Raw genomic sequence first — 20,892 nt, forward strand, 5'->3', positions numbered from 1 at the left:
TTAGGATGAATAACAATATGAACTGACTAGTACCCTCAGAGTCCCCAGGGTCTCAACCACAATCCAAGGAGTACGCATGGTGGGAGGAGAGGCCCTTGGCCCTGTGAAGGTTCTGTGCCCTAGTGTAGGGGAATGCCAGGGCCAGTAAGTGGGAGAGGGTGGGGTGGCGAGTAGGGGGAGGGAGGAGGGAACAGGTTGTTCTTGTTTTTTGTTTTTGAGGGGAAACTGGGAAAGGAGAAATCATATGACATGTAAATAAAGAAACTATCAAATAAATAAATAAATAAATAAATTTATCCAAAAAAAAGTACAATAAAGAGTTACCATCAGAGAAACATTGCTTCACATTATAAGAATGCAATGTTGGGGGGCTGAGGAGATGGCCCCGTTGATAAAATGCTTGCTGAGCTAGCATGAAGATCTGAGCTGGATCTCCGTGATCCACCTAACATGGGAAATAGCCAGAGGCTGCCTGCCTGTCACCACATGGTGTGGGCTGGTGGGTACCACTACAGTGGTGCAGTTGCCAGTTAAGAGACCACTGTTCTTCAGCCTTAAACTTTAGTGATCCTGGGATCGGGCTGTGCCTGGAACTCTCAGATCCGTACCACAACTGGTTCTCAAAGGCAGCCAGGCTCTTCTGTGGTCTCCACTGTGCAGAGAGCCTGGCCTCTGGGCTTTTTCTTCTCAGCATACCTTTATAGCACACCACGCTGCAGTTTCATTTACAAAAGAGCTCCTACCTCTTCCCTTTTAGTTCAAGCTGGGCTCTGGTGTTAAAACTAAGGACATTAATTCACAGGAATGCTTGCTGGATGCTTCTGGAGATAGCATGCAACTGGGTCATTCCTCTAAGGCCAAGAAAAAGGCTTTGGCTTCATGTTTTCTTTTGAACCACAGAAATCACATTTGAACTTATAACCCCAAGGACTTGGCAAGTGAGGCCAGAACTTCACACGCCCAGCTGAAAAAGAATCAGGCTCTGTGAAGCAATTTGGGTGTGGCTGGCAAAACCAACATGTCGATCTTATCTAAGTCGGATGCCAGTCATGCCCATCAAGTGTGGAAAGCCCACCAAGGAGAGCTGGTAAGAAGGGAGCACTCCCACCAGAAAAGGGGAGCACGTGATCAGAAATGGCAGGGAATCATGGGTAACCTAACATCACAATTGAAGGGAAATCATGAAAATTGTATGTCCATTTTGTTTTTTGCAAGGAGCATACCACAAAGAATATGAGTTGCCTCACTTACTAAATGGAGAAGTCCCAGATGAGTCCCTTCTTATTCCAAATGCTGGTCTAATGATATGATTATACAACTGCAGACTTTATTATGCTTCGTTTTTTTCCCAATATTTTATATACTGTTTTCTTTTTAACCAACCTGGCAGCCTAAGATATAGACTCTCAACATGAAACTGGAATTAAGACGGAACTTTGTTTTCATTCCCTGTTCTGCCAGCTGACAACATGGATATATCCTGTAGCGAGTAACTTAAGCTACCTGGGAAATCTACTTTTACAATATCAAGAAGAGAGTAAAATTACTGATTCGATAGTATTCTTCTGGGGATGAAATTAGATACATCATTCCAAACTTCTTTGTGTAGAATAGAAGGAAAAAAATCTTGAGTATTTTTTTAACCTATATGACGGTGGTGGTTTGAATAGGTACGACCCCGTAGATTTATGAGTTTGAATGCTTGGCCATAGGGAGTGGCACTATTAGGAGGTATGGCCTTATTGGGGGAAGTGTAGGTGGGCTTTGAGGTCTCCTATACTCAGGCTCCACCCAGTGTGGACTCCAGTCTCCTCCCAGCTGTCTTTGGATCACAATGTAGAACTCTCAGGTCCTCCAGCACCATGTCTGCCTGCATGCTGCCATGCTTCCCACTGTGATGATAATGGACTGAAGGCTGAATCTGTAAACCAGCCCCAAATTAAATATTTTTCTTCTATAAGAGTCGACTTGGTCATGGTGTTTCTTCACAGCAATAAAACCTTAACTAAGACAATGATACACCTCCCAGTTCTTGTTCATAATATTAAAACTGATCTGCATTGCGAAATACAAAAAAGATGAGATGAACAATCAGAAGGTTCATCATTTTTCTGACCATCCTAATGGATCACCTCATACATTTACTTTAGAGATCCCTGGACTATATATTCAGGGTATCTGGAAGTTGATGTTAGTGCTACTGTTGCCTGACCCGCATGTGTGAAGCCTGGAGTTTGATTACTGACACTGAGGAAAAAAACAAACAAACAAAAACCCAGAAAAAACAATCAGGTGAAGAGAAGACTAGAAGCTTAGTCACTGTGCAGAAAGGGGCAGGATTGACTTGCAGATGTTCTCAAGCAAATAGCAAAGCAGGAAACTACTGGGATTCTCAACCGCACAGTCCCTAGTATCCCTAGTACACCATGTTCATCTAGCTTTTAGTCCAAACGAAAGTGGCATTTGCAGCTACTAAGAATAGATGTGGTAGTTTTATCTGAGGAGGCATTCCACTGTGATTCTGAAGTCTCCGTGAACCTAGCAGCCATCAGCATTCAAGAAAAGTCCTGTTTTCTATTAAGTTCAGAATCTCCCTAGGAAACTCTTAAGTCACTTCTTGCCATATGCTGCAAGGGGCACAAGGCTGTTGGGCTTAGCCACATGGATGTCACAGTTGCTCTGCATTGTACCACATGGAGGCAATATATAAACATCCTCAAAATATCAACTAGATGTTGGGGGGAAAATAAAGGAGATAAAGGGAAACATAAGAAAGAACATGACTTCAATACCCTAACTTAACTCCTTGTCCAGGGCTTTATTCTTGTTTAGAGTTACACTTTGTGTGTGTGTGTGTGTGTGTGTGTGTGTGTGCTGTTCCTCTCCAATACTAAAAGGAAAGCAGAGGTTCTTGTTCTACTCCCATTACTATGCTTTAGAGCCTGTTAGACATCAGAGTTCAACATATCTGTTGTTGAGTTTTTTTAAGCATCTTCTATTTATATACAAGTAACATGGGAAGAGCATTTAAAAAAAGTGAATGCGCCTCAATTTCTAAAGAATGAAGGACATAAAAATTACCCCCTCTTTTGCTGACACATTCCTAAATTGATCCTTAGTGGCCTCACTTTGGATACCCAGGTCAGCACACAAAATTAGAACCAGGGGGCTGGCTCTCATTAGGAAAACACCTAAGAGGCTCTAGTTTCTGAGTAATTTACTTAACTGAATAATTCATTTATTCACCAAAAATTTACTGAGTGATTAACACAGGCCAGACAGTCAGACATCGGGGACAGAGTGACAAATGTGATGAACACGGTCACCGCTCTCAGGAAGCCTCAGTCTAGGTTTATGTTAATCACGAAATGCAGAGTGGGTGAGATGATACCAAAGTTACGGCATTCTGACTTCACTCCCCAGCTCATAAAGGACCTTCTGGCTCATAATCTCTTTTTGAAAAAAATGTTGACAGATGGAAAAAAAAATGCTCACTTTGAAAAAACATATTCCCAACCCAAAACCTGAAGCAAAAGATAAAAGTTTTGTGTCCAGGGAAATACTGTGTGTATCCGTGCTCAGTCTGCATGTATGCTCCATCTCACATGGCTTCCTCCAACTCTTCAGTGCATGACCTGCCTTTGAAAATGGAGACACCATGAGCAGGCATCTGTATTTAGCAGCAGTGTAAAGATGTCATTTTTTCCTATTGAAGCAAATGAATATAAATATTTAAAAAAAAAAAAACCTGTAGCTACTATGAAAACATACCAATTTCAACCAATGATTTAATTTAATTACGTAAAGGTTAAACCAGAAGCCTGTGTTCTGTTAATTTCAAAGGAATATAGCAGCATCATATGAGGATGAGGCAGAAGTAATTTACATGTCTTTGAAATGTTAGAATAAAATTAAAAAGGCAGATTATAGTAAGCAGGTAAGAAATTTCATAGAGACAATTCACCACTGGAACTTCAAAACCTTCTGGTCATTGTTGCTTATAACAATGAGCTTTCTGAGCTCATATAACTCAGTGGATCAAAAACTCAAGTTTGTTTTTAAAAATAGTCTGTTTTTTTCCAAAACAGAGAGCACACCTGAGCTGGCTTTGTAAGGTGAAGTGTTGAGTCTGAATATAGTTCCTGTCTTCTCAAAGAAGGCGGCGAAGGAAAACCAAACGGGGCGAGCTTGTGTCTGCAAAATGAGACAACTGTAAATTCTCTCGGGTGGTGACAAAGAGAAGAGGAGGTGCTGTAGACCACAAAGTGGGTCAAGCCAGCGAGAGGACCCGTCAGGACGCCAGCCCCTCCGCATCTTAATCTCTCTACTTTCTAACGGCTGAGGAACTTGGCCGATCCTAGTAAGAAATGTCGGTGTTCACCTTATATTCAGTAACTAAGTCCTAGTAATCTCTAGAAACAACTCACGGCGTTAGAAATCTTTATTATTCTGAAGAGTCTATGCTAGGAATGCAAACACCAGCACCCTAACACTATAGACCCTAAAATCCCAAATCTTCTCTAACAATAACTGTCCACAGAGAGGACAGTATCTGGACGTTTTTAAGCCTCCCACATTCTGTTCCCTATGGCATGGCCCTGGAGAGTAAAGCCAGTGAATTCTAAGACATGGATGTCTTGGAAGACAAGAAAAAGTGTCACAGTTAAGGATGAATATCAGTATTCTCTTGGATGTGGCCTATTTGGATCAATCTATCATTCACCTATCCATCCATCCATCCATCCATCCATCTATCCATCCATCCACCCACCCACCCACCCATCCATCCATCCATCCATCCATCCATCCATCCATCCATCCATCCATCCATCCACTCATCCGTCCATCCATCCATCTGTCCATCCATCTGTCCATCCATCTGTCCACCCATCCATCCATCCATCCATCCATCCATCCATCCATCCTTCTGAAAAAGGGTCTCACTACATGACACCAGCTAGCCTGGAACTATCTATATAGAGTAGGTTAGCTTCAAACAGTCGTCCCCCTTCTTCTGCCTCCTGAGTGCTGGATTAAAGGCATGTGTCATCACACCTGGCCACATAGTTTCAAGCTTATGTAGGAGTTATAACTTCCAAAGGAAGTGTGTGTGGGGGGGTTAACTCAAATGTAAAAACCAAGTTTCTAGTTTGGACAAATAGTGGAGGGATATGAGAGTTTATAACCACAAGTTTAATTATACTATAAAAATTTCACTTACTCTGCCATATATTAAAAATATTGTTTTTTAGAAGCTCTCCAAATCTCTCCACTTTAGAATGTTTTCGATGTAACGTGATTACTGTGCCCACGGCATCCTGTATCACTCATTCTAATATACTCAGAAGCATCTTGCGTGACAGTGATGCTCTGATCCTTTTAAAAAGCACATTCCTAAAACATCCACACACAGATGTAACATAATACAGTTTTCATATTGCACTCAGTGGTGCCCAGAGTCCTGGGAGGCTCCTCATGGACCACCATGAGGCAAGGTGGAGGCAGACAACAGAGCTGGAGGGGCTCTTCTCTGCCCTTCCTGCTAACTGGAGCAGCTTAGCTTTCATCAATCACATATCTCATGATTTACCATTGTTTTGTTTGGAAAATGGACTCTGCTCTAAAAGAGAAAAAGAAGAGCAAAAACTGCTCTCAGAGTTTAGAAATTAGCCATCTTCCACATTCAATCTAATGGCACTTGTCTACATGCTAATGGATTTCAAAGTCATAAAGAGCAGATTGCACAGCCAGTGTATCTCAGACAAAGGTAATGCAGATGAACTTTGGGGACGTGACAGTTAAATTTACAGCCAGGTGAAACACTTCTGGAACTGGTGGTCTCTTCAGTGTCTCGCTGGGCTGTTTGCAGAGGCAAAAACCACAGCTTCTGAATGCCAACTCAGCTGAGATGAACAGGGGTCCCCTCAGACCAACAGCAGAGCCATCCCACTCAGACTCACACACACACAAAAGCCCTGCTGTCCTCAAAGGACTCTGCCGAGTCTCCAGTCTCACAAATACTACTGATCTCTAACTGGCAAAGTAATTTCCTGCAGAGCTATTTCCAAAGCTTCCTTCAGACCTTCCTCGAAGTCCCTCACCTAGGGAATCTGTGCAGACCGCAGCAGTGTCTAAAGGCCTCACGGGGAGTCCTTATTCCATTAGTAGTCCTGTGATCTAGTACACCTTAGTCATCGAGTGAATGTTAATTAAATGAATGCTGAGAGGAGAGACCTATTTTTGGAGTAGGAACACATATAAAATGCTGTTCTTACTTGAACAGGCAGGTTGAGGAAGGGACTCTGTTTCCTTACTACATCACAGATCTCACAACATGAGGGTTGCCACAAATGTTAAAAACCAGTTAGCTCTAAATTCCCCTTTTCATTTCTGTAAAAGACACTCTTAAGGTTTCTATTTGAATACTATTTAAGGGGGGAAAAAAAGCAAGTCTCCCAGGAAAGTTAAATTTTAATGTAACTCATGATCGCCATCTGCTGGATAATAGTTGAATGTGTATCCCAGTTAAAAGTTTTTAATCACAGATGTGTATCATCTAGATATCTTCTTCATAAATAATATGTAAGTATAAGGGACATATAATATTCCTTAAGTGACGTAAGAAACAAGTTACCATCCCTCAACTTATTACAGTGTTTTTTGGAGACAGAAGCATACCCTGAGTTACATGTAGCATTTACACATGTCTGAGAAAAATCACCTGCAGCTGGAATAAGATGTTCCCTAGTGTTACTTAGACGGGAGGGTGTGGTGAGGGAAGTGGGGTGGATGTGGGTGAAGGGGAACTAGTCCTGGGAGGTCTTAGTCCTATTTGCCTTCCAACATGGGAAGTGCCTAGTTTCATAACAAAGAGAAAAAAAATGTCAGCGTTACCACCTGCAGGCAAGATCCAGAGAGCTGCACCTCAGAGGCTCCCTGCACCTCAGAGGCTCCCTGCACCTCAGAGGCTCCCTTTATCCCATGCTGCACGCAGGGAAGACACTGAGGGAATCAGGTAACTGGGCAGAGACTGACTGGCAAGTTTAAGCTACAGTGAAGGCCCTCAGATACATCAGAACACAGTGGTCTGGTAATCCTTTTTTGAGCTCTGTGACCTTGGTCTAGTGTCTTAGTCTCTCTATCACCCTGGGTATCCCCATTTGTAAGGAGTGGTAATTAGTTCCTGAAAAGGACTAACCGTGTCAATAGACAAAAGTGCCACTGAACCACTGGGCACACAGTATGGACTACACAAAGTGTTGGTTGTCCTTAATTAAGGAGACAAGAATTCTCACTCCAGATGCAGCATCAATCACAGGATATCTACCGCTGTCCACCCGAAGAGGCCTTACTTGTTTAACTGTAAAATGAAGGCATTTGACGGAAATCATAAAGGAACATAGGAAGTAGTTACAGCCCAAATGAGTGCAGGAGAAAGCGCCAGGCCATTGACTGTTGTTATTACAGTTTATTACAAACTCACAAAGCTATATCATTTCATATTAACCAAACATAGCAATTATAGACAGACCCAGCATGTCTATGTCTGCAGATGCGTGTGCCTGTGTGTGCATTCTTGCCTCTGTGCCGATGTCCCCGTGTGTTTAAGTAAGTGGCTGCCTGTGTGGGTACCTGACCCAAGTCTTCAGTGATGCAGAAGCACGATGGGGTATGCTAGCAGGGAGACTGCTTGTATGCAGAACCTAGTCATGATGCAAAACAGCGAAGATCTACATACAATAACAGCTAGTCCTTGGGCCCTTTCAGAAAGATTTTAGGCCATAGTAAGATTTATTAATTTATTGATCTTGAGACTCGTTTGTAAGGCTTGTCATCAAATAGATGAAAGAGAGATAGAGGGACACAGGTAGATAGGAAAAGTGAAATTGGGCTTCCTGGATTGGCAGCTTCTCGTTCCCAGAAAGCACTGTGAGAAGAACTTGAAGACATGGGGACCAGGTAAGGGAAAAGGAGGGACCTGGGAGCCCTATTACATACCTGAGCCAGTATCCGTCTAGAGGATGTCAGCCTTAGGCGCCTTCCATCCTGAAGGCGTGAAACTGTTTTTTACCTTTCTCTATAGGTTTGCCTTCTGCCTTTCCTGGTCCATGCCAGGCAAGGAACTCAGCGAGCCCCTAGACAACTGTCCCTTTACATATACTGATTTTGACTCTACTGGTACCCAAGCAGAGAACAGACGTCCATGGAAATGCACTTTCTGAAGGCGACGATGCTCCACGCACCTTTTCGATCAGCTCGTAGCTCTCCTCCAGCTTCAGCAGCCTGTTCTGCACCGACGTGGATGCTCGATGGTAGATGGCCCGCCACTCCTCAAAGTCACTCTCAGAAATCTCAGCCACAGCAAAACACAAAGTCCTCAGCCCTGTAAAAGGCAGCATACCCCACAGATTCAGTCACTCGCCTAATGCCCCCACCCTTTTACAAAGCCCAGTTTTGAGTAGTCTCACCGAATTCAAACAATTTGCTGATGTGTCTGTTTAGCTGTGACAAAACCTCAGTATCGAATGTCTAGGATGTTTTCCTAGCATTTAAATTTTGTACCTTGCCCATGATTCCTAGCCCCTTTAACCCTTCATCTACATCTAGGGTGACATTTCTAAAAGCCTTATCTTAGCAAGCTGTTTGTGTTTGAAATCTCCCAGATGAAGTCAGGATGAAGTCCCAATCCTGGAGTGTGGCTTACTACCATCAACTGTCTCATCATACTCCTGGGCCATCCACTTCCTGTGACAGACATGGACTCTCTGCACTCTCTGCATAGGCTATTCTTTTTACCTCCCTTTCCCCAGCATCGTTTCACTGGTTGCAAGACAGCTCTACCTTGTAAAAAAGGAAGAGCTACTGACTACTGGATCACTCCACTGAACTTAATCTGAGGCACTGTATTACAGCACAATTTTCTTTCCCTCTTTTGGAAACTGCCTGGGAGCTTACTTGCAATGGAGCAGAAGTACCCTTCGGCCCGAGGTCAGAAAGAATGGGATAGAGATGGGGTAGAGGGTGGTCAAGCCAATTGAAACAGGAACTAGAACCTGTGTAAATATTGTTATCAGAGTAGAGGTCTCCAGACTTCAAGACCTCCTCCCCAAACCTGTACAGCCTCTATGTTGGGCAGCATGGGACCAGAGTTTGTGTAGACTTCTGAACTCTTGTATTCTTGGGAACTCAGAAATCATCATGACCTTGTATTCAGAAGCATTCATGTATCCATCCATCCATTCATCCACCCACCCACCCACCCATCTATCTATCATCTATGTCTTTAGAAAACATCCTTATCCTTTCAAAGCCTTGATTATGGGGAAACAAGGACATGAGCAGGGGCCAGCCTAGCTGAAACAGGAGTGAAAATGGAAGTTGGTAATTAGAACACTGCAATCAAGTGTGGCGGTAAGATTCTACACATTCTGCAGCTAATGGGCTGGGAAGTTTAATGACCTCCACTCCCACTCATACTAACCAGAACAGCTCCCTAGACCCTGGCTTGCTTGCCTCATATGTTATCATGTATTTCAGGAGGCCAGCTACAGGCATGATATTATCTTCCTCAGACTCCAAGGCCTTAGACAGACACTGGCATGTGGTGGGGCTTAATAATAAAAATAAAGGTTAAGTTACAATAGCATAATTTTTTATATAATCATATACGTAGTCATTTCTTTCTTGTTATCCATATCACATAAGTTCAGTTCTTTTATTTTCCTTAATGAATTCCATGAGATGCAAGGTAAAGCATTTAGGTGATTTCCGTTCTAATAAAGTGGCACAGATTTAAAGGCCTGACTCCTTCAAATGGGGACCTGGTCTCTTGTCTCTCAGCATTTTAAGTTTTTTGTTTGTTTTGTTTTGTTTTGTTTTTTAAAGAAAAAAAAACGTGTGGCTATCTAAGCATAGGAATATCTAAGCTATCATCAATAACCAATGGAGTAAAACTGTCAAAAATCCTGCAAAATATCAAAGGTCTATGATTTCTTTGTATTTCAATCCTGTTGTGTTTCCTCACCTTCCGTAGCAAACTGTTCCAAGTGTTTTAGGGTGATTTCTTTGTACTTTGAAGTCTCTGCAAGTCGTTCATAAATTACCGTGTCCTGGAAAGTAAGCAGAAGCTTTGGTGGATTAATTAAGCATCCCGAATTTACTAAGATTGAGATCAGCAACATTATTGGTTGCTGTACAAAAATCTCCCAGTGCTTCCTTCCTTTTAAGCACAGAATATTTTTGTCTATGAGTAACAATGATTCCCCAAAGACGGGAAGAAAGACAGCTGGATCTGTGGGTTTTGCATCCATGGAATCAATCAACCAGAGACAGAAAATGCAGCTTGGCCTGTTAGGGTTGGGTCTTCAGAGAATATCACAGTTTTTCTTGTGATAATTCCACAAGCAGTATGGTAGTACTTTTCACATGTTTATATTTCAGTTAAGAATTGTAAGTCATCTAGAACTGGCTGAAAAAACAGAGAAGGAACTGAACTTGGTGTCCTACATTTATAGTGGAGGCAGGAGGATAGCTGTGTAAAATACAGACAGAACACTAACCCTGAAGGTTTTGTAGGATTTTGTGAGTCCTATTTAGGGGAGAATGGTGTAGAACTCAGGGGATGTTGGGAAATGCCGGCCTGACAAAGAGTCTGTCTTATGCAGATCCCCCTTGAGCTGGAGCCTCAGGAGCTACAGGGCGAGTATAAAATGTACCCAGCTTTAGAACCTTCCAGGGACAAGAGCACCTTTGGAGGTCTGCACTATCAGACGGCTGAATGTGAGGCATCCGAGGACCACCAAACGTCCTGAGATGTCCTGTGGGGACAGAACTAGGACCTACAATCCCTGAGCTGTCTCAAGCAGCTAATGCCTCTGACTGTGTCTAGCTTTAAGACTTGGTTGACTTAATTTGTAAAATAAAACTCGTGGATTGAAAACGGTATCATTTCTTTGATATTTCCGCACTGTGTGTTTTGAACCCGTGCCCCCCACCCCCGCCCCCAGCCTGACCTAGTTTAAAGTCCTGTTGGCTTTAGTTTCTTGCACTGTTACCGTTTCTCTGCTTCTTCCTCCTTTATAAATTGCCTATTGTTCCTTTAGTTATTCGCTGGCTTTGCTTTAACGGCTCAGAGAACTTCAGTATTCAGCCTTCATGACTTTTTATGAGACCAGGAAAAAATAAATCATTTACCTGCAATTACTCTCTCCGTGGTAGTACCCACTGTGGGGTTTCTAGTCTCGGGGCTGCGATTTGGAAACTGACTAATGGAGTATGATTTAGAGCCCTTGAGAGAAACCCAACCAAGTGACCTCAGAGCAGATGGAATATCCCAAGCCCCAATTATGACTTTCTTTTCATTTTTCAGTGGTGGGATAGGAAGGAAAACAGAGAAGGGAATGACAGTTTGCAATCATGGCTCCTTCGGAGTTCTTTTTCTTTTTTCTTTTTTTTTAATGTTCATGAAAATTTCCACGAGGTTAACAGAGGCCATTTTCAGAGGAAGAAAAATCTTTAAAACCTTGAGAAACAGAAGTGGTAATAAGGAGGAGGGAGGTTAGGTTCTGCAGTCAATCTAAACATACTGGTGTTTAAGAGGGTCAATTAATTGTCTACATTCTTTGTGGTATTGAGGAGGCGAAGGGAGGAAATGTGGCCTTCTGTAGTAAAATGCGTGTTTTCAAATGACAGTCACAAGTGGCTGGCCATGCTTGTCTGTGAAAAAAAAAATACTTGCTTGTCTGTGAAAAATAAAAAAAAAACCACTTAAGAGATACGTTTGGGGACACAAAGCCCTCCTTTATTTAGAGGGTGACATCAAGAGTCTGCCACATTTCCAGGAGTGAAAAAGAATTCCTTCATAGCTACTAGAAGAGGGACATGCCATCAGGTCGGATTCTGAATTTATGGACAAAGCCTTAGGAGTTTGGTTATCTTGTATCCTGGCCTTCAGAAAGGAAAGGGTGCAAAACCACAGTGACTGGATATTCTTGGGGATAGCCTGGTGCAGCCAAATGCCTGTTATTGTGTGGATGAGACCAGGGCTTTGAGGAAAGTGAAACCCGTGCTTAATCATTTCTTTTCAGTGAACCTTTTTTTTTGTTTTCCTCTTGCTTTTTTTCTTTCTCTTTTTCTTTATTGGATATTTTATTTTTTAACCTTTTTATTTTATTCTTTAGTTTTTTGGAGACAGAGTTTCATGTAGTTCCTGCAGGCCTTAATTTATTCTCTAGCCGAGGAAAATCTTGAACTCTGCCTCCCCTGTTTCTCCCTCCTAAGCACTGAGATTCTAGGCATGAGGCACTACCTCTGGCTCTTACCGTGTTTTTGACTGAAATTCAAATTCATCTCCGTATTTAAAAATGCATTATTAGACACGTGTTATGTGCAGATATGCATGCATATGTCCATGGAGGCTACTGATCAACCTCCAGTGTCATTCTTTGGGAGATCCAATCTTATTTTTGTGAGACAGAGTCTCTCACTGGGTTGTGGGGCTTGCCTGTTGGCTACACCAACTATTTAGTAAGCCTCAAAGATCCTCTCGTCTCCACCTCTCCTATGATTACAAGCTCATGCTATTCGTTGTTGCTTTCTACATGGGTTCTGAGGATCGAACTCTAGGCCTGTCATGCTTGCAGGCCAAATTTTTCAGCCCCACCCAAAATATATTTTAAAAAAAGACTATTTGCATTTAGTTCTTTGTGCAGGGTTGAGGTCTAAAAAATGCTGGTGGTGGAAGAAATAGTCTTTCTGAGGGAAGAATACATCAGTTGGTTATTCAATACCAAAAGGCCAGCCCTAAAAACATACTCTAGTGGTTTGAATAAGAATGGCCCCCATAGGCTCATATATTTGAATGCTTATCACCAGGGAGCAGAACTGTTTGAAAGGATAAGAAGGATTAGGAGGTGTGGCCTTGTTGGAGAAAGTGTGTCACTAGGAGTGGGTTTTAGAGGTTTCAAAAGTCCACAATAGGCTTGCTCTCTCTGCCTAAGGATCAGAATGTAGCTCTCAGTTGCTGTTCTAGTGCCTGCCTGCGTGCTTGCTCCCACCAAGGAGCACGCAACCTCTGCAACTGTAAGCAAACCCCCAACTAAATGCTTTCTAAGAGTTAGACACCTTGGCCATGGTGTCTTTTTCACAGCAATAGAACAGTGGCTAAGTCAATTCGAGTACCAAGGCATAGACTAAGAAGTTTATAGTTAGGAATATATATGCATATACACATATGCATGAATCAACAATTAATAAAAAAAGGCCATGAATTTGAAAGAGAGCAAGAAGAGGTATATGGGAGGGTCTGGAAGGAAGAAGGAGAGAGAAGGGAGAAATGATGTAACACTTGTGCCAGCTGAGCGTGTGGAGACCAGAGAACTTACAGGAGTGGGTTCTGTCCTTCTACCACACAGGTCCCAGGGATTAAACACAGGTTGGCAGGCTTTGGGTAAGTACCCTTACCCATTGAGCTACCTCACCAGCCCATGACGTGCTCATATTTAAATAGACACATTTTCTGTGATAACTAACCAAACTTTGCCCCTGATAGGGTAGAGAACGACTGAAAGCAGCTAATTTCAGATATGGTTTATTTTGGATACAGCACAGGATTTTAAGAGACACCTACTTTGAACGTTCTAGTCACTTAAAGTTCCTGTAGCTCTTACCTGCATGCTTCCATGCTCCCCACTCAGGAACATGTAACCTCTTGTAACTGTAAGCAAGCCCCCAAAGAAATGCTTTCTAAGAGTTGCCTTGGTAATGGTGTCTCTTCACAGCATACTTTAGTCATTTAAGGTTCCTGTAGGATCATGTGTGTTTGTCAAGTTTCTCAAGTCTTTTGTGGTTTAGAGTAAAATTCATGAATGAACTAAATTTTTATTTGAGTAAATGGTACTTTTCTCTAACTGGCTGCTGTTGTAGATATAAATTGTAAACTGTATATGCTTCCATTTTTAAATTTAAACATTAGCGAAACAAGGTATCTTCTTTACTCTTAAGTCACTGTTTCTTTACACTGTAACTTACATGAGGTTTTTCAGTACTGTTCTCTAATTTACTAACTTTATTCTCCCCTCAACTGTGTTGAATCTAGAATTTACTTCATTAAAAATTAAAAATTGCTTAAGATTTTGAATTCATCTTGCATGTATACTAGATACCCTTCCCATTTTCTTTTTGAATGAAAACAGTTTGAACTTCTTTATTTATCATGCTGAGCTTCCAAGCATCCTGAGGTAGAGTGGTCTACACGGATTGTCTATCCTGAGGTAGAGTGGTCTACACGGATTGTCTATCCTGAGGTAGAGTGGTCTACACGGATTGTCTATCCTGAGGTAGAGTGGTCTACACGGATTGTCTATCCTGAGGTAGAGTGGTCTACACGGATTGTCTATCCTGAGGTAGAGTGGTCTACACGGATTGTCTATCCTGAGGTAGAGTGGTCTACACGGATTGTCTATCCTGAGGTAGAGTGGTCTACACAGATCGTCTAATCTGGAGTGAATCCACGCTTCTCTAGTTATGGTGTTCACTGATTCCTCTGGTGTGAGATTTCCACATAGACCTCTAGCTCTGGATTTTCCTGAATGCATGCCAACCTCATGGTTTTACAGCCTGAGCAGGGGTTGGCATGAGCTTTCCTCAGCCTCTCTGCATGATTAGAAATCTCAGCACTTTAGCCTTATTCTCAGAGTAGGGGAGCTGGCTTGCACCTGAGTTCTCTAATTAGACTTAAGGCCAGCTCAGTAGGAGAGAAATCGTGCCTGGTATTAGAAACCTGGCCAACTCTCTGGCACTAGTGGCGTTATGGATCCTAGTGGAGAACCTACTACTGCTATAGTTCCTAACTACATTCTAAAACTGGGCCTTATATGAACAGTTAAGTATAGCTCTCACCTCGCATTAGAGAAGCTTCTCTTTGTAGCAAACAGATACCATTACATTAAACTACAACTAGTCATAATGCAGAAATCAACAGATCATGGGGAGCCCAGCCCTAGTAGATACATTTACAACACAACACTTGTACCTAGGGCTCAGGACTATCATGGAAGAAGCGGGTAAAGCGATTGTTAAGAGCCAGAGGCCCAGGAGTCTGTTGTGAGATTGTGTCTCCTAGAAACGACAAGGAAGTAAGCATGGAAGAGTGAAACTCATGGGATCCCACCCATAGACAAAGAACTACATGCAACCAAGAGAAGAGCTAGTCTTTTTTTTCTGGGGTGTCTGTGTGAATGTATACCACATGGTTCAGGCGCCCCTAGAGGCCAGAAGAGGAAGTGGCTCCTCTGGAGCTGTATGTGGGTGCTAGGAACCAAACTCATGCTCTCTGGAAGAGGAGTACTCTTTTAAACAGTTGAGTCGGTTTCCAAGATAAATTCACTCCAGTTTCTTTTCCTGGGAAATCCAGGCTTCTGCACCTGATAGACCCTGTGTAGCCCCCGGCTCTCTATCTTGATAAGTGGGGTTAGTCCACTCAGCACGCCAAGAGAAGTCCCCAAATGATCCCCAATAATCCTTTCCCTCAGCACCTGCAAACATCAATCACCAAGTCTTAAATCTTCCTCGCTGGTCTTCCCTGTGCCTGACTCCATCCAGCCCAGCAGCTCTTGCCCTAAAGAGTTGAGAAGGCTCAACTGGAACCTCTGGCTGCCTCTGTTTGCAGTCCTCAAATCACCTCCAATATCGTGGAAGAAATACATGCTCTTGAGCGCAGGGATGAGACAAGCTAAACTTAACTCACCACCCAAAGGCACGTCACACAAACCCTTCTGTCTGGTCCATGCTCATCTATTCCACAGCAAACTACACGCTACACTTCTCAGACATTCCTTGCTGTTTTCATGGTTAAGCCTTTTCTTTTTTACTAATGTAACCCTGTTTCAGAGAGGGAAACAGTACAACGTGGAAGTTAATATGTGCAAACAATCTCTGTGATTAAAAATAAAAATTCAATTTTTAAAGTAAGTTTCTGATGCTTTAATTCCTCCAATAAAAGTTTAGCAGTAGAATGTTCAAACTTTTTTTTTTTTTAAAGGAAGGGTGTGACTTGGGTGTGGTAAATCAGTCATATGCCAACCATGGAAGCGGAAGATCTTTTTATTCTCTTACTGTGCTTGTTGCCATAGGAACGTAGAAGATCTATACCACATGACTTAGCACCATAACCTAATCACCTTTTTATGTTCTTCCCTGGCTAGACTTAAGCTCTTGAGATGACTTAGGTCTTATCTTCATATCTCTAAAAATCCAGCTCAAAGCCTGGTGTTAAAACATTCAAGATGAATACTTGTCAGATGTCCTCATCAATGGGAACACAAAAACCAAAGAAACTGTATAACCAAATTCAGGAGACATCATGAAATAATTCTGCCAAAGTGCTTTAAAAGCCTGTGGCATTCAAAAACTGTGTTTCAAGGCTTTAAAACCAAGGAATTTAACTTTCTCAGGAATTTAAACAAAAGGGTTGGCTTTCTTAAGTTTAGCTTCCCAGTTTCCTTGGGACAGAGCAGAGTTATTGAGTCCATTTAAAATTGTGACGTTCCAAGCTGAAATGTACAAAGGGCACCTCAGGAAGAAAACCCTGACTGATCTTAGCAAAAAGAATGACCCTGGTTGGTGGGCATCTCAATTTTCCATAAGTGTAAACATGTTTAAAATAGGAAAATTCAGTTGGAATACACAACACTTTCTGCCAATATAATCTACTCACATACTGAAGCTAACCAACAATCAGCAATCCTGTTATATTTGAAGCAAGACCAACAAGCCATACCAAATGAGAAATTACAGCAATAATCGTGAGCCAACCCTCTCTCCATTTCTACGGTCTTTAGGCAAGCAGATTAAAATTGGAGTGTATCATTATAGTCTAATACAATTTAAAAATATTTTCTGTATTTAGTCATCTGCTAACACAAAGCTAATATAACATAAACCTCAAATATCATGTATTAAAAATTGAATTACAAAAGTACCCTATGCCAGACTTTTTCAATGCATTGGATTTACCCAGAAGGAATTCCACATTTCACCAGCAGAGGCTGAATGTGCTTTTACTATAAAACACCAACAAAAGTGGATGTCATCGGCTCCATGTAAAACATCTGTGTTCCATTTCCATAGCAGGATGCCTAACACGTACATTATAAACCATCGTAAATCAAAGCCATGAAAGGCAAAAGTAAAAACTCACAGCTCCTTTGCAGTAAAGCCGTAACTTCCCGGATGGAGTGCGAACCACCACCGACATCCTTTTCCTAGCGCTGAAATAAAGAGATTTTCCATAATGGGTCATCAGCCTGCAGCTCTGCAAAACATGGTTCTTTGATGTGCTTTACATATTGTAATGCTTGCAATGAAAAAAAAAACCATGGATCTGACCAAATTATGAGCCATATTCTTCCCTATAGACAAATTATCTCCTGAGTGTACAACTGGGTGCCTTGGAAAGTTACATTTTATTTTTTTAAGTCACCAGAATATCATCTACTGTCCTAAAGGAATAAACAAAACAGTTCCCCAGACACCTGTAAGAGTTAATATCCTCTAGAGTAAGTAGTAGCAGTGTGTTTAATATGTTACTATTTGAAAACTATTTCAATTATTATCTTAGAAGATGAGTTATATGCCTCATTTTAAAAATTAAAAATAAAAATGATAATTTTAAACAAATAATTACAGATGAAAGCAAATGCTATTATTTTAAGAAACAATATAAGCATTCATTATTGTTTTTAATGATTGTGGCCGTCTCCTTATTTAGATGGGTACAGACCAAGACCCCAGCAGATGCCAAAGACTGGGGGTTGTATCAGCCCAATACCACATTTCTGTTGTACATATATACCTGTAATAATGTTTAATTTGTTAGACCCAGTAAGCCTTTAACAACAATGACAATGATATATACCTTAGTAAAAGGTATTGGAAACTTAGAAATTGTTTGCTTCTAGAATTTTCCATCAGATATTTTTAAGAGTATGGCTGCCTATGAAGAAGTGAAGCCTCAGCCAGAGTGGAAATACTATACTTTACCAATAAAGTAAACATTATCTCTTGTATCCATGTTAACTTGGTCCCTCTTGATCCATGCTGTTCTTACTCAGTCCAGTTCTGATTTAATGGTCCCAGACTCATCACTTTAGTTCCTCTGGTAAGTTATCTAATGCTGGGAACTCTCTTCTGAGATCCAGCAGAGTAAAATGGCCAGAGAGAAGTCACCGAGTCTGAGATGAATAACATGCTCGTACAAGGCAGAGGTGCTCCACACTGACCACCCGTACATCTCACTCTTCTGTGAAGCCACCTCCCTCCCTCCTGCCAGACCTCAGCAGCCGTCCGTCACTCTCCAAGTCCTCCACGCTCGCTTTCTTCTTGCTCTAGACTCTAAATTTCAGACTCACTTGGAATCCTCCCCTCACATTTTCCAGCCAATTTATCTGGCTATATGAGTTCCCTCTTCCATTCCGTTTTCTTGACACAGGGAGAAATATTTCTGCTTTTATCAGAGCTCAAGCTTAGGCAGTGAAGGAAACCATGAAAAACAGAGAGCTGGTGAAAATGTAATCAAAACAAGCAGCCATGTTCCAGCCCTAGCAAGCAGCAAAACCTGGCTGCTTTGGCCATGTGGTTCTGGCTTTAGAATCAAGGACAGAAGAAAGGGGTTATGGAATCTCCCTCATGACTAAGGACAGCTGTTGAGGCCAGGAACGTATCAGCGGTGTCCCTGCACGGAGGCCCAGTGGGGCCACTGTGTGAAGCTAAGAAGGCGAAGCCTGGATTGTCTTGGAGACCCCAAGACACTGGAGATGCCAGAGCTGTGGGATATCTGCCAAGTAGAGAGGCTAACAGGGAGCAGAAACAGCCCAAGAGAAAGAAGTGTGTTGCAGTCAACAAAGCTGAAAGGAGTTGGAGATCTGAATAGCATTTTGACATCAGACATGGAGATGCAGTATCTGGAGTTTGGCCAGCGGGTTTTGCATCTTACTTTGGTGCAGTATGTCCTCATTGTGCTTCCTTCCCTATGTTTTTGGATGATAATACTATGCTCTATACCATTATATGAAGTATGCAATCTGCTTTTTATTTTGATTTTACAGGACATTGTAGTTAGGAGATTGTATCAGTCTCAGAAGACACTTTGAACTTTGTATAGGGACTTTTAAAGTTGGACTAAATACAGTTCTGCATTATGGTATGGCTATAAGCCTGTGGGGGTCAGGGAGTGGAATGTGGTGGTTTGAATAAGAATGCCCTCCCCCCCATTCATGTGTTTGAATGCTTGGCCCATAGAGAGTGACAATATAAGGAGGTATGGCCTTGTTGGTGTTGGTGTGGCCTTGCTAGAGGAAATGTATCATTGTGGATGTGGGCTTTGGGATCTCCTATGCTCAAGCTATGCCCAGTGCAGCACACAGTCTCCTTCTGCTGCCTGCTGATCAAGATACAGAACTCTCAGCTACCTTCTCAGCACCATGTCTGCCTGTGTGCTGCTATGCTGCTTGCCAGAAAGGTAACAGACTAAACTCTGAACCTCAAGCCAGCCCCAGTGAAGTATTTTCCTTTATAAGAGCTGCCTTGGCCATGGTGTCTCTTCCCAGCAATGGAAACCCTAACTAAGACACCATCCTTGCTTATGATTGTTGTTCTTACTTGCCTCACTTTGTCTGAAGCTTCATTCCAAAGCCACACAGCTCTCCTACAGATCTGCCCCTTTCCCCTGATATATGGGTTATGTTTATCTACAAGCATGTTCTGGTGTCTCCCACATAATACCTCGCCTAGCCAGGCACTTACTGTGTGAACCACATGGCCATTTTAACTCTGTAACTCAACTCTAGGTAAACTTTGTCTCTCCACAGGCTCCACTCATCTCCCTTCTACTCCCATCCCCCCCACCATTCCAATGACAACTGCTCAGGTCTTTTTCAAACTTCCCCTCACCTAAGTTGGCAGTGCCCCTGAGCAGATATCTAAGCACTCTTGAGATGCCTTTCAGCTCTGGGCTATATATCAGTCTACTTTTGTCCTGTATGGTTTTAACAACCAAGACTTCATTTTAAAGATGCCCTCCTTTCCAAATCTCTTGCAACAGTTGCTCATGCTAGCCAACCACTTTATCACTGAAGTTTACCCTGTAGTCCATTTCTTATTTCAAGGGAAGTTCTTAGTAAGTGGCCTGAGATGGCCTTAAACTTATTCTGGAGCCCAGGGAAGCCTTGAACTTGTGATCCTCTTGCTTCTGCTCTAAAGTAGCTAGGGTTACAGGCCTGTGCCATCAGAGTTGGCTAATTCTTAATTTGTAATCAATCTTTAATAGCTAGAATTATTTACGGCTCAGCCATCGGCCTCCCACTTTCCCCTTGATCTACATTTTATCTTCAGAAGATCCTACTGATTTTTAATCTTTAATCATTGGTAGACCATTGACTACCAAATGAGTATTTCAGCCATAGCTTCATGTTTCAGGTTCTTATATCTAATTCCCTACTGGGTACTTCCATTTGTATGTCTCACAAACACCTGAAACAGTGTTTCCAAATATCTCATCCACCACATCTGCTCCTATTCCCATGTCTGCCATCTATGTACAGGGAATTTCCACATATGCAGATGTTCATGCTAAGATTCTAGCCTTCCCCTTCCCTTTCTTTGTTCCTACCCCAGCCCTCAGATCTATAGCAAAGTTCCACTGACCTCCCTCAAATAGGTATAAAAAAAGTCATCGGCTTCTCTTCAATTTTACCACCATTATCCCTATGGGAACTGCTCACATTCACAAAGACTATTTAAAGGGTGATATTCATTCCTTTTCCCATTCTTAAACCCACCTTTACTACAGAATCAAAGACCCGAAAGTCCTACTTTTGATTTATTTCTTCCCATGAC

At 42.1% G+C, this 20,892-nt stretch overlaps 1 protein-coding gene across 8 annotated transcripts in view; it reads right to left on the reverse strand.

Annotated features, from left to right (window-relative positions):
* Positions 1-20,892, reverse strand: part of Atp8a1 (ATPase phospholipid transporting 8A1) — a 226,824-nt gene that overhangs the window by 100,740 nt on the left and 105,192 nt on the right. For all 8 annotated transcript variants that reach the window (XM_031342535.1, XM_031342537.1, XM_031342534.1 and 5 more), the window contains 3 exons: positions 17,198-17,267; positions 10,025-10,109; positions 8,244-8,383 (listed from right to left, as the gene is read on the reverse strand). In XM_031342535.1, coding sequence (XP_031198395.1) covers positions 8,244-8,383; positions 10,025-10,109; positions 17,198-17,267 — 295 coding nt within the window. The remainder of the gene's footprint in view (positions 1-8,243; positions 8,384-10,024; positions 10,110-17,197; positions 17,268-20,892) is intronic.

This window comes from Mastomys coucha, unplaced genomic scaffold, assembly GCF_008632895.1.
Source record: "Mastomys coucha isolate ucsf_1 unplaced genomic scaffold, UCSF_Mcou_1 pScaffold22, whole genome shotgun sequence".
Classification (NCBI taxonomy): Eukaryota; Metazoa; Chordata; class Mammalia; order Rodentia; family Muridae; genus Mastomys; species Mastomys coucha.